Source organism: Callithrix jacchus, chromosome X (assembly GCF_049354715.1).
Source record: "Callithrix jacchus isolate 240 chromosome X, calJac240_pri, whole genome shotgun sequence".
NCBI lineage: Eukaryota > Metazoa > Chordata > Mammalia > Primates > Cebidae > Callithrix > Callithrix jacchus.
The window spans coordinates 131678234-131693047 of record NC_133524.1 but is presented as its reverse complement, the minus strand read 5'-3'; the positions used below and the strand labels follow the sequence as shown (position 1 = coordinate 131693047).

The 14814-nt window shown below is 42.9% G+C and overlaps 1 protein-coding gene across 1 annotated transcript; it reads right to left on the bottom strand.

Annotated features, from left to right (window-relative positions):
* Positions 1-77: 77 nt before the first annotated feature.
* LOC144581215 (uncharacterized) lies at positions 78-13852 on the bottom strand. The gene is made up of 17 exons (XM_078364151.1): positions 13712-13852; positions 13445-13512; positions 11085-11171; positions 7985-8087; positions 5547-5687; positions 5208-5300; positions 4382-4522; positions 3622-3762; positions 3321-3380; positions 2846-2986; positions 2475-2615; positions 2092-2232; positions 1787-1846; positions 1334-1444; positions 926-1060; positions 531-671; positions 78-280 (listed from the first exon to the last, which is right to left on the bottom strand). Exons 1-17 carry the CDS (start codon positions 13779-13781, stop codon positions 78-80), a joined length of 1977 nt encoding a protein of 658 aa, XP_078220277.1. The 5' UTR covers positions 13782-13852.
* Between the last annotated feature and the right edge of the window lie 962 nt (positions 13853-14814).

Sequence of the window (14814 nt, the reverse complement as noted above, 5' to 3'; positions counted from 1 at the left end):
AGGACATAGCAAGTAGCAGTCTGAGAACCGTAAAGTTGAGGCCAGTGAAGATAGTACAACAACACTGTGTTCTTCCCTCATGACACTAAGCATGCATATAGAAAACAAGTAGGACAGTACGCCAAGTGAGCAAACTTACACTGATCCCTGGTACTCATGGATGAAACACCCGCTGCTGCCATATTAATACGTGCTGGTGGAATAGCTGAGAAGACATTATTGGGTGCCGTTTGGGCATTTTTAATCTTCTCCTCACGGACATTGTGAGTGATGGTAGAATCTGGAAATGAAATCAGGAGGTTCAGTTTTGAGTTATGTGTACTATGTCAACTCTACAGGCATATCCACCTGATACTCAGTTTGTAGAAAACTATTTCATAAAGCTGAAGAGGATATGCTAGATGGTGATCTGAGAACATTCAAATGCAGCTCATGAATGAGAATACAGCAAAATCACCTTCTCCCATTCAGGACAGTAGGCATGCCTATGAAAACGAAGTAGGATAGTATAAATGAATAAGCAAACATACACTGACCCCTGGTGCTCATGGCTGGGAGACCAGCTGTTGCCAAATAAGAATGTTCTGGTAGAACAGTTGACAAGACGTTATTAGGTGTTGGTTGCATATTTCTCATCTTCTCTTTGTGGACATTTTGAGTGATGGTAGCACCTGAAAACCAAATGAAGAGGTTGAGCTGTGAGGTAAATACATTATTCAACCCCAGAGGTAAATCACTCTGATCCTCACTTTCTAGGAAATTGTCAAAGAATCTTGGGGTGAATATGCCAAGTGGACATCTGATATCCCTCAAATTGAGGCTAGGAAAGTACATACAACAGAATTAACTTGTAGCATTCATCAGACTATGCCTCCTTAGGGAAACCAAGTAGGACAGTACAACTAAGAAGCAGACATACACAGACCTCTGGTCCTCGTGGATGAAATTCCAGCTGCCGCCATATTACCAAGACCTGGTGGAGCAGCTGACAAGATGTTGTGAGGTGCTAGTTGGCCGTTATTTACCTTTGCTTCAGGGATATTGTGAGTGACTGCAGCATCTGGAAACGGAATGAAGTGGTTGAGCTGTGAGGTAAGTGCTTATGTCACTGCCACATGTATGTCCTTCTGACAATGAGATTTAAGAAATTGTTCCATCACACAAGAGGCTGTATCAGGTGGCGATCTGAGACCCTTCAAGTTTAGGTCGGAAAAGATAATATAACCAAAGCACCTTTTTCCCTGCATGATACTGCATGTTTATGGAAACCAAGTAGCACAACGTAGTTAGTAAACAAACATGCAGAAATCCCTGGTACTCGGCAGCTGAATACCTGCTTCTGTGAAATTCCTAAGCCCTGCTGTAATAGTTGACAAGAATTCATGAGGTGTTGTTTTGTCACTTTTCATCTTTTCTTCACAGACACTTTGAGCAATGGTAAAACCTGCAAACCACATGAAGAGTTTCAGCTGTGAGCTAAGTGCATTATATCAGCCCTATATAGACCCCAGAGAGGTCTATCTCTCTGACGCTCAGTTTTCAGGAAATTATCTAATAAAGCAGGGGAGGATATGCCAGTTGGCCCTGTGAGAACCCTCCAATTGATGCCACCAAAGTATATGCTATAAAACCACCTTCTACCTTTCATGAAATATGCAATCATATGGAAACCAGTGATGACACTACAACTAATTAAGAGACATACACAGATCCCTGGTACTCATGCATGGAAGAGCAGCTGCTACCATAAGACCAAGCAGTGGTGGAACAGGTGACATGAGATTACCAGTTTGGGATGGGCCATTTTCCATCTTCTCTTCATGTACATTGTGAGAGATGGTATCATCTGGAAACCAAAGGAAGATTTTGAGCTTGAAGTAAGTGAATTACGTCAATGCCACCGGTATATCCCACTGATGATCAGTTTCTGGGAAATTATCCCAAAAAGCAAAAGAACACATCAAATGATGATCTGCAGCTCCTCAAATTGAGGCCAAGGAAGACAATTCACAAAACAACCTTCTTCCCTTCATGGCACTATGCCTGCATATGGAAACCAAGGAGGACAGTACAAGTAAAAAATGAACATACACAGATCCCTGGTACTCATTGCTGGAATACCAGCTCCTGCCATATTAATAAACCATGCTAGAATATTTGGCCAGACATTTTCCTGTTGCGGTTGGTCATTTTCCATCCTCTGTTCATGGACATTGTGACTGACGGTGGCATCTGGAAAACAAATGAAGAGGTGAAGATAGGAGTAGGTGCATTATGCCGCCCCCACAGGTATATCCCTCTGATGCTCAGCTCCTGAGAAATTTTTGCACAAATCAAGATGACATGAGCGGCATCTGGGACCCCTCAAACTGATATCAAGAAAGATAATACAACAAGATCTCCATCTCTCCTTCCTGACAATATACATGCATATGGAAACAAAGTAGGAAAATCCAACTAAAAAGTGAACATACACAGACCATCGGTACTCATGGCTGGAATAGCAGCTCCTGCCACATTAGTAAGTCCTATTGGAGCAGTTGATGAGATGTTGCCATGTTGGGGTTCGCCCTTTTCCATCTTCTCCTTAAGGACATTATAAGTTTTGGTAGCATCTGGAAACCAAATGAAGAGCTGTAAGTGTATTATGGTAACCCCACAGGTATATCTGTGCTCAGTTTCTAGGAAATTATGTCACAAATCAGAGGATATACCAGGTTGCCATCTGAGACCCCTGAAATTGAGGCCTGGAAACATAGTATAACACAACCACCTCCTACCTGTTTTGACACTATACATGCATATGAAAACCAAGTAGGACAGTAATACTAACAAACAAACTTACCCAGATCCCTGGTACTCATGGATGAAATACCAGTGGCTGCCATATTAATAAGTCCTGGCTGAAGTGTCAACAACACGTTGTCAGGTGCTGGTTGGACATATTCCATCTTCTGTTCATGGACGCTGTGAGTGATGGTAGCGTCTGGAAATCAAAGTAAGAGGTTGAGCTGTGAGGTAAGTGCATTAGGCCAAATCATAAGTATATCCCTCTGATGCTCACTTTCCATGAAATTATTTCATAAAGCAGGAGGATATATAAGGTGGTGTATATATCTGGGGCCCCTCAGATTTAGTTCAGAAAATATAATACAACAAAACCACCTGCTTCCCTTCAGAAGGCACTATGCATGCTTATGAAAAGCAAGTAGGACAGTACAACTTATAAGCGGACATATAGCGATCTCTGGGACTCATGGCCGGAATAGCAGCTGCTACCATATTACAAAGCCCTGTGGAATCAGTTGACAAGACGTTACCAGGTTGGGGCTGGCCATTTTTCATTCTCTCTTCATTGATATTGTGAGTGACGGTAGCATCTGGAAACCAAATGAAGAGTTCAACCTCTGAGGAAAGTGCATTATGTCAACCCCACGGGTATATCCCTCTGGTGGTCAGTTTCTATGAAATTAACCCATAAAGCAGGACATATCAGGTGGAAAATGAGACCCCAGAAATTCAGACCAGAAACAATAATAAAACAAAACCACCGTCTTCCCTGCATGTCACTGCATGCATACGGAAACCCAGTAGGACAGTATAACTAGTAAACAAACATACGCTGATCCCCAGTACTCAGGGGTGGAATACCAGCCCCTGCGAAATTTATAAGCCCTTCTTTAACGGTTGACAAGAATCTATCAGGTGCCATTTGTTCATTTTTTATCTTCTCTTCACAGACATTCTGAGTAACAGTAGAATCTGGAAACCAAAGGAAAAGGTTGAGCTGTGATGTAAATGCATTATGTCAGTCCCACAGGTGTATCCCTCTGATGCTGAGTTTCTACGAAATTATCTAAGAAACAGGGTAGGATATGGCTGGGCACGGTGGCTCACGTCTGTAATCCCAGCACTTTGGAAGGCTGAAGCAGGTGGATCTCGAGGTCAAGAGATCGAGACCATCCTGTCCGACACGGTGAAACCTGTCTCTACCAAAAATGCAAATATTATCTGGGCGTGGTGGTGCATGCCTGTTATCCCAGCTACTCAGGAGGCTGAGGCAGGAGAATCACTTGAACCCGGGAGGTGGAGATTGCAGCGACCGAGATAGCATCACTGCGCTCCAGTCTGGGCGACAGAGTGAGAATCAGTTTTGAAAGAAAAAAAAAAGAGAGAGAGAGAGAGAGAGAAATAAAAAAAGTGAGATAATGAGAGGAAGGAAGGAAGGAAGGAAGGAAGGAAGGAAGGAAGACATGCGGCCATCTGAGACCCCTCAAATTGAGAGTAGGAAAGAAAATACAACAAATCCGACTTCTACCATTCATGAACATATGCATGTTAGGGAAACCAACTATTCAGTACTACTAATTAAAAGACATACACAGATCCCTGATACTCATGGATGGAATACCAGCTGCAGTCATATGACCAAGGCATAGTGGAACAGTTGACAAGACTTTATCAGTTTGGGGTTGGCCATTTTCCATCTTCTGTTCATGGACATTTTGAGTGACAGTAGCATCTGAAAACCAAACAAAGAGGTTGAGCTGTGAGGTAAGTGCATTATGACAACCTCACTGGTATATCCCTCTGATCTTCACTTTCTAGGAAATTATCTGATAAAGCAGGAGCAGACATCATATAATGATTCGAGTTCCATCAAATTGAGGTCGGGAAAGATAATTCCCCAAAACCACCTTCTTCTCTTCATGACATTACGCATGCATATGGAATCCTAGTAGGATACTACATCTAATAAACAAACATACACACATCTCTGGTACTCATCACTAGAATACCAGCTCCTGGCATATAAATAAGCTGTGACAGAACATTTGACAAGACACTATCTGGTTGCAGTTAACCATTTTCCATCCTTTCTTCACGGATATTGTGATTGACGGTAGTAGGTGGAAACCAAGTGAAGAGGTTGAGCTCTGAAGTAAGTGCATTATGTCAACCCCACAGGAATATCCCTCTGATGCTCAGTTTCTAGAAAATTATCTAAAAAATCAGGAGAGAATATGCCATGTGTCCATCTGATATCCCCCAAATGGAGGCTAGGAAAGAATATGAAACAAAACGACCTTCTACCGTTCATGAAAATATGCCTGCTTATGGAAATCAGGTAGGATAGTACAATTAAGAAGCAGAGATACACAGATCTCTGGTCCTCGTGGATGAAATTCTAGGGGCTGCCAAATTACCAAGACCTGGTGGAGCAGTTGAAAAGACAGTATGAGGTGCTGGTTGGCCGTTATTCATCTTCTCTTCATGGACGTTGTGAGTCACCGCAGCATCTGGAAACCAAATGAAGTGGTTGAGCTGTGTGTTATGTGCATTATGTCAACCGCACAGGCATACCCCTCGGAAGCTCAGTATCTAGGAAATTATCTCATGAAGGAGGAGGACATACCAGTTAGCAATCTCAGAACCCTAAAATTGAGGCCAGAAAAGATAATACAACAAAATTACCATCTTCCATCATGACGCTATGCATGTATATGGAAACCAAATAGGACAGTATAACAAGTGAAAAAACTTACACTGATCGCCGAAACCCAGGGATGAAATACAAGCTGCTGTCATATTAATAAGCGCTGATGGAACAGTTGGGAGGACATTATCGGGTGTTGGTTGGCCATTTTTAACCTTTTCTTCACAGACATTGTGAGTGACGCTAGCATCTGGAAACCAAATGAAGAGGCTCAGTTACAAGATAGGTGTGTTTTGTCCCATCATCCCGGAGAGACAGCTATGTATGAATCAGTTTCTATGGAATTATTCATTTCACGAAACAGAAGGAATTACCACATTAAAACATATATCAGGTCAGATTACACAATAAAACTACGTATGTATCTCCTGGCATAATGATGGTATGTAGTAAGTATGACAGTAGAATAAACATTCACAGATTTCTTGCACTCATCATTTTGTATCATCTTGCTGCCTGTTACAATTCTCACTTGATATCGCTTTTATAGTTCACCTATACATGCCATGCTGTGCGCAGCAGGAAAGCCAGACTAAGTGAGGCCTTGTTAAATTGCCTCCTTTCTACCTCAAATATTCTGAGAAAACAGAGGTGGCTATTGGAGTTGAACACTCTTATCTCCACTCCATCGTCACACATCCCGAGTTTTTACGTGATTCTACAGATCCTCCCCTTTTGTCTGGAAAAGTAACATTCCTTTTACTCCAGGTCTGTCACCTCTTTCATTTATTCATTGTCTGTGGCAGGCGGCATGCCAGGAGCTGGGGATCAGCAGTAAAGAGGACAGAGAGCAACGGTCCCTGCCTTTGTGGGACTCATATCACTACGGGGCAGTCAGACAGGACATACACAATGAGGAAATGAAACAAGCAGCATTGGGCTGGTGTCTGGGAAGTAGTCCACAGGCCTGAGGGAGACAGCAGCAGAGGGAGCCTCAGGGGCTCTGGCTCCTTGGGCAGAGCCATCTGAAGAAGTGCCATTGGACAGGGCTTGGAGGAAAAAGCAGAGCCTCCTGTGCAGAGGCAGAGGGAGAGTTCCAGACTGCGGTGAGGCCAAGGGTAGGGGCTGGAGTGGGAATGGACCGGGCACTACAGGGTGTTAGACAGAGGCAAGAGAGCCAGGAGGAAATGGATGGGACCCTTGTTAGGAGAGGGAGAGTTGAGGATGGGGTTTTAGGAGGGAAATGGCATGCTGACATTATTTTCTAGCCACAGGGTTAGAGAGTATGCTACAGATGAGGGAAGATTAGAAAGAGAGCTAAGAAGATGTTGTACTACCTTGGTCAGCGATCACGGCAGTGTGCACTGGAGGGATAGAGGGAAATGGTGGGATGCAGGGTTTATACTGGGCATTGACTGCTGAACTTGATAAGAGATTGGAAATGAGAGAATAATAAAAGAATGATAAGAGAAATCATAAGTGACTTTAAGTATTTTGGGGTGACCTACTAAGTAAAAGTATACCAGGGATGTGCAGGAGGGGTTAGGCAACCGACTACGGAAGCGGAATGCTGCCAACTCTTCCTGATTCTGGTTCAGTGACCTTATGTCGACAGCTTGAACTAGGCCATGGTGGGATTATTTGTACTGTGGACAGCTGAAAACTCTAAAACCAGGACTTCTGCATCCCCCATACCTGTGATCAGCTGCTTGTTACACCTTTGTGGATGTTTCACCTAATGGACAGTGTCTTTATCTGAAACAGTGAAGGCTGCGAGTAAAGTGTTTTTGGAGAGAGGGAGGTCAGAAATTTGAACTTGCAGAGCTGGTTCAAATGCAGATGCCTATTAGACACCCTATAGAGATACAACACGTGTAGTTGTTTATGAGTTTGGATTTCAGGAGCAAGTCGTAGCCTAGAAGTTTAATGGTGACAGTTCTTGAAGTGTGAATCATTTAAAATTCTAAGACAGCATGACATCACCTAAGGAGATAGGATATTGAAGAGAAGAGAGGCTAGGATCAAGTTTTGGTGCCCTGAAATATTTAGAGGTAGGAAGCAAGAGGAGAAAAACAAAAAAGGAGAAGGAAAACGAGCCCTTAGTAACAGAGTAAGAAATCCAGGTGTCTGGGGACCCAAGAAGTTTTCCGTGCAGGAGGGCGTAAACAACTGTGTCACATGCTGTTGAGGAATTGATGTCAAAGTGCCACAAACATGGCGACCTTGATGGCACTATTTTCATTGGAGTAGACTAAGAAGAAGCCATATTGCACTGGGTTAGAGAGGTGTGGACAGGCGGAAAGTGAGCAGACCTGTCCTCTTGTTGTGCCCACCACCTCCTTCTGCCTCAGGAACCTGCTTTATTCATCTCACGCTTGCAGCAACTGCAAATTGTTGCACCTAATTAGAACCTTGCCCTTCCACTTGCAAATGTGCTCATATCTGTTCATCCTTCAAGGACAAGGCCACAAATGTTCTTTGACACGATTGAAGCCCAAAGATTGCATTCCCCCTCAGCTTCCTGTTGGTGTAACCACCGGGACGTACCCTGCCTTGTCGTAGAATAATAGCGTCTCTTGGATTTTCTGGAACGTCTCCTTTTCCTTCGATGCCTTCTTGCAGCCTGATTTACTTTGTCACTCCTCATTTGCTGAAAAACATCAGTGAACATATTCCATTAAAGACAGATACAACCATTGCAAAGTCACAGTCTTCATATGCATACACAGCCATGCATTTATATCATTAAGTTTTAGCCAAAGGTCAAAGATTCATCATCACACACGATGCTCCCAGAAAAGGCAAGCCAACTATAATGTAGTTTCAGTGAAACAAGCGAAGGCAAAATACAAGGTGTTTTCCAAAGTCAAACATGGTACAGTCATGATTAATCAGAGTGCTTGGGGAATGAGTGGCTTTCATCAACCAAGACAAGAAACATGCTTATCTCTCTAATGTAGTACACATAATTGTCTCTCAGCCCTTGTTAGGGGACAAAAAAAAGCAAATACCGTTTTTATTTTTTAGTTGTTGAACGTTACTTATTGACAAATACTGATTAACACTTTATTCGATAATATATGTAGACAGTGAAAGGTAACATCGATGAAAAAGGTAAATTTTCCCACCTCCAACCTTATGGAGACTCAAATATGTTCATTTTGGAGCCAGGCAGGGGCAGGAGGTGCTTTGAAATATTGGTGGTAAATAAAACATGAAATTGAAGGATATACTAGGTTAACTAAAAGGTCCTGCCATCAAAAGATAACCCGAGAATATGCTCCTGCCTACTTAGAATGTACTATTTGGCACTATTTCTACTGAAACTATATCAAAATATTGAAAAGGAGGGACTCCTACTACATTATAGGAGACCAGCATCATCCGGATACCAAAATGTGGCAGCGACACAGCAACAACAAACACTTCAGGCTGTGTTCCTGTTGAACAATAACGGAAAAAATCCTTAATAAAATACTGGCCAACTGAATCGAGCAGCACATCAAAAATCTTATCTACCATGATCAAGTTGGCTTCATTGCCAGGACTCAAGGTCAGTTCAGAATAGGTAAATCAATAAATGTAATTCATCACATAAATAGAACTAAAGGCAAAAACCGCATGATTATCTCAATGGATACAGAAAAGGCCTTTGATAAAATTCAACACCCCCTTATATTAAAAGCTCTCAGGCCGGGCGCGGTGGCTCAAGCCTGTAATCCCAGCACTTTGGGAGGCCGAGGCGGTTGGATCACGAGGTTAAGAGATGGAGACCATCCTGCTCAAAATGGTGAAACCCCGTCTCTACTAAAAATACAAAAAATTAGCTGGGCATGGTGGCGCGTGCCTGTAATCCCAGCTACTCGGGAGGCTGAGGCAGGAGAATTGCCTGAACCCAGGAGGCGGAGGTTGCGGTGAGCCGAGATCGCGCCATTGCACTCCAACCTGGGTAACAAGAGCAAAACTCCGTCTCAAAAAATAAAAAAAGCTCTCAAAAAACCAGGTATTGAATGAACACATCTCAAAACAGTAAGAGCCATATATGACAAACTCACAGCCAATAGCATATCGAATGGGAAAAAGCTGGAAGCATTCCTCTTGAAACTTGCACGAGACAAGGATGCCCTCCCTCACCAGTCCTAAACAACATAGTATCAGACGTTCTGGCCAGGGCAATCAGGCAAGACAAAGAAAGAAAGGGTATTCAAATAGGGAAAGAGGACATGAAGTTATTTTGTTTGCAGATGACATGACCCCATATATAGAAAATACCATCATCCCAGTCCAAAAGTTTCTGAAGATGATAAGCAACTTCAGCAAACTCTCATGATATAAAATCCATGCGCAAAAATTGCTAGCATCCCTATATACCAAAAACAGGCAAGCAGAGAGCCAAATCATGAATGAACTCCCATTCAGAATTGCTAAGAAAAAAAAATATATATGCACACGTATATTCACTGCAGCACTATTCACAATAGCAAAGATGTGGAATCAACCCAAATGGCCATCAATGATAGACTGGATCAAGAAAATGTAGTACACATACACGAGGGAACACTATGCAGCCATAAAAAGGAATGAGATCATGTCCTTTGCAGAAACATTGATGGAGCTGGAAGCCATTATCCTCAACAAACTAATGCAGAGAAAGAAAACCAAACAGTGCGTGTTCTCACTTTTAAGTGGGAGCTGAATGATGAGAACACACAGACACATCAGGTAGGGCAACACACACTGGGTCTTTCTGGGGGAGGGCTGGGGGGAGAGAGTACATCAGGAAGAATAGCTAATGGATGCTGGGCTTAATACCAAGGTGATTGATTGACAGGTGCAGCAAACCACCGTACCACACATTTACCTATGTAACAAACCTCCATATCCTGCACATGTACCCCAGAACTTAAAATAATAGGTGAAGTAATAACGAATATATTCCCGCATTAAATAGGAAAGAGTATCAGCATATATTTCAAGAAATACATATAATATATATATATATACCATGTAATATATAGAACGTATATAATATATAATTTTGATTTTAAAATTTTCCAAAGCATTTTCACATCCTATAAAAGAGGAGCTGAGAATGTGTGAAGACATTTTTACTGAACATTTACTACCCTCCAGGTACTGTTCTAAATGCTTTGCATGTATTAAGTCAATCCTTGGCCAATCCCTATGAGTGAGGTGTGATTCTTATCTCTTTCCTTAAGAAAGCGAAAATAAAGGCACGGAAAAATAGGGAAGAGTCTAATTAATTGAGGAGTGGGAAAAAATATAGACTCTGGAGTCACAAAGATATGCGTTCGAACCCTGGCTCTATCTCCTATCATGTGTCACGTGGGGCAAGCCATTTGACCACTGTCAGCCTTGATTTCTCATTAAAGGCGAGATAGTAATACACATCTGCAGAACAATTATGAGCATTAAATGTGATCATTAAAAACATCAGCTCCTAGTCCAATGAATCTACTCTTGGACCAAAAAGTTCCCATTTTATGTTCACATGAGAATTCCTGTGTCATATTCTTATCTTTTAAATCAAGAGAATTAACACATATAGTTTATATTCATCTTTCCACTGAGAAAATACTTATACTAAGAATGTCACAATTAGGGCAGAAATAGAAAGTTATCTTACCTGGCCATCATTTGTAAGCACAGAGCCAACAGTGTGACGTTTTCCAGGTGGAGTTGGCTGACTCGTTTGAAGTGGAGAAACCGGCATCTGCAGATATGTCTGATAATTATCTCTGTGTGTTACTAGAACACTTTCATTTATACCTGGAACATAACTGGCACATAAATTGGCACTATACAGCTGAAATATATGATCCTCCTGAGAGCACATGATCACAGACTGTTTTAGCAATGGGTGCCTTGGTAGCAAACAGAGTTTAGAATCTCATATCTAGAATCTATATCGTGTTCTGTGATCTATAAATCTCACTTTATCTAAGTGATGACTCACGCTACCATCACGACTTCCTGTAGGTTCACACCACTAGGTTAAACAAATCCCTTATGCCTCCAGCTTAGTTTGAGAACAGAATGACCTTCCTTATGCCACCATCCCGACTAAAAGATCTATAATTCTAAATAGTAATACTTAAATATTTAGAATGCCAATTTTTGTAATTCCACAAGTTCATCTTTTCAGGCTTAAAGGAGAAGTATGTATTAATGAGCACATACACTTTCCTAGTTGTCCTACCTGCCCATCATTTGTAAAGCCATAGCCAACTGTATGAAGTTGTTCAGGTGGAGAAGGGTGTAGGCTACATGGCATTCTCTTACCTTCCAGGGAACGCTGAGTAGCGGGCCTAACCCTCTTTGGAAAATTTGATGAAATCTACAGATATTTTCCCCTGGAGAAGTACCCTTACACACAAACTTGGTGTGCAAATTCAGAAGTGTGACCAGCCTAAGATCCGATTAGATTAGTGGACAGGTGACCCCACACAAAATCACCAAATTAGCGGTAAAGAGGGTTTATAAACTGCTGCCAATTATCCTGGATATTATCAGTTTGGTGATTTCCATATAAACAAGGAATTCTCTGCCAAACTCACAGCAGTAAGCAGTGTGATATAGTATTTGTGTGTGCAATCTCTGGAATCTGACATACCTAGATTTTGTCACTTTTCCAACTGGTTAAACCTGAAAGAGCTACTTAAATGTGCACCCTAAGATTCTATTTCCGTAAAATGGGCATAAAACAGTACCTAACTCATGGTGCTCTTATAAGGATTATCAGAGATAAAGCACAAAGAGGATAGTGAATGTGCTGGTTGATACATACTTTGAAGCTTAAGAAAAATAAATTTGTGGGATTCAGTGAAAATGAGAAGTCTAAATATTAAAAAAAAACAAACTGCTCATGCAATAAACACCTTCTTACAAACTAGATTTATATTTTCAAAATTAATAAAACCTGGTACAAAAAACTTGTCTGGTTTCAGCATACCAAATTTCCTTCTGGTTAACTGGTCGAAAATGACTACTACTTGGCAATATCATAAGCATTTCTATATGTTTAAGGATTCAAATCCTCCTTTATGAAACAAACCATTTGTTATTCCTGAAGTTTTAAACTGATGTATTTAATACAAGCAAGCAGAAAGAGGGGAATGATGAAAATTAAAGAAAATCAGTGAAATAAAAATCAATGAATTAAAAAATTGCTTCACAGAATAGCTGAGAAAAAAAAACCTAACTTATCTTTTAGCTTGACTGACCAAGAATAAAAGAAAGGACTACACAGATTACCAAAATCAAGAATGAAAAGGGTGTTATGAATACTGACCTTACAGAAATTAAAAGGGGCCAGGCGCGGTGGCTCACTCCCGTAATCCCAGCACTTTGGGGAGCCGAGACCAGCGGATCACCTGAGGTCAGGAGTTTGAGACCAGCCTGGCCAACATGGTGAAACCCTGACTCTACTAAAACACAAAAAATTAGCCGGGCGATATGATGCCACCTGTAGCCCCAGCTACCCAGGAGACCGAGACAAAAGAAGTGCTTGAACCAGAAAGGCAGAAGTAGTTATGAGCCCAGATCGCGCCACCACCCTCCATCTTCAGCAAAAGAGTGAGACACCGTCTCACGTGCACACACACACAAAGAAAGTGAGAAATTTAAAGACATACATTATGAACACCTTTATGCCAACAAATTAAACAACGCAGGTGAAACAGAGAAATTCCTAGAGAACAAATTAGTGACTCAAAAGAAATAGAAATTTGCAATAGGACTATAGCATGAAAAGGTATTTAATTAGTAATTTAAAATCTCCCCACAAATGGAAGGCAAGCCGAGGTGGTTTCGCATGTAAATTCTATCAAACATTTAAGGAAGAAGTAATACCAATACTTAGCAAAGGATTTCAAAAGAATAAAAGAGGAAGGAACACTACTTCATTCTATGAGGCCAATATTACCCTGATATCAAAGCCAGACAAACATACTATAAGATGTTTTTGCCCGTCAGCTCCAAATTCACCCTTTGATTCCGCTGTGTGAGGTTCCGCGTTCCTCTGCCTATGTCCGCCGTACTGCCGATACCGAAGGCTGCGCGTAAAGAGGGTTAGAGTTAGCGAAGGGCGGGGACGCCACGCTTCCCGGTTCTTCCGGTTGGCGCCGGCGGTCTCGCAGTGCACGAGGCTTCACTTCGGGACTCTGGCCCCCCCAACAGGCTCCCAGTGTTCGGCTGGGGCGGGGCCCGCGGTGGCCGGCAGCTTCCCTGCCTTCTGCCTCCCTTGAGCCTTACCAGATTGGTGCTTCTGGTGGGACGCCTCCCAATGAGCATCACTCACAGGCATCCGGGGCACACTTCCCATAACTCCCAGAGAGCAAGTTTCTAGAAAGTTCCAGCAGTGGGGAGGCGCCACAACTTCTCTGCCATTTTGGTAAGTGCAGCCGCAGCTCCTCTGGCAAGGTCAAGACTTCAGGACTACGTAAGTGGGCAGTTTTTCCCTGGATGCTTTAATTTCTACCCAGAATGTGTCCTTTTTCCTAGGAAAGCTTCTTTTCTGGGGTGTTCTTTGTCCGGTGAGTGGTACGGCTTCGCTGTGTGGACACTACCATGGGCGCGTGTGTCAGCTGTCGGGGAGTCTTTTCCTTGGACACCCCGTCTCGGTTATGTTGTGGGGCTGGGGAGCTTTTCTTGGGGACTCCCTCTTAGTGATGCGACGAACTTTTCCTGTGCAATGACTGAACCCAGGGGTGGGGACCCTACATTGGTCGCCTGTGTCACCTTCGGGTGCGGCGGTGTTTCTTCCCCGCTTGGCCACGACCCTGCTGGGAGACTCTGCCTTAGGGACTCTGTCTGTGTTCGGGGCTGGGGTGAGGGTGGCTGTCCTGCGGACACATGATCACTTCACTCTCTGTCGCGGGGTTTATCTCAGCCCACGAGGGACTCTTCGCTGGGTGCTGATGTCAGCCGTGGGGCACATTTGGCCTTGGACGTTGCTCACTCTCAGCTAGGATGTGTTGGCTTTTCTTTGGATCTGTTTATCCCCGATTGGGACGCCTATCGGATGCTTTCTCTTGGTGCTGGGTTTTTAAATTATTATCTGTGGGTGCTGTCTCCCAGTGCTGCGAGGGAGTGGGGTGCTGTTTCTTGGATTCTCTAAGCCTATGGTGGGACTCTCAGCGCTCTGTGTCAGCCATGAGGGAGGCCACCTGACCTTGGGAGCTCTATCTGGCCCCGGGTTGGGGTGCTTTTCCTCCGTTGGTTCTCAGTCGTGAAGGAGCTCTTTCCCCGGGAACTATCTGACCTTTCAGCCGTACCCATCGGGTGTCAGTCTAGGAAACATTTCCTTCCAGAAATGTTTGAAGGTTCCAGATGCACACACTGGGTGTGCAATTAGT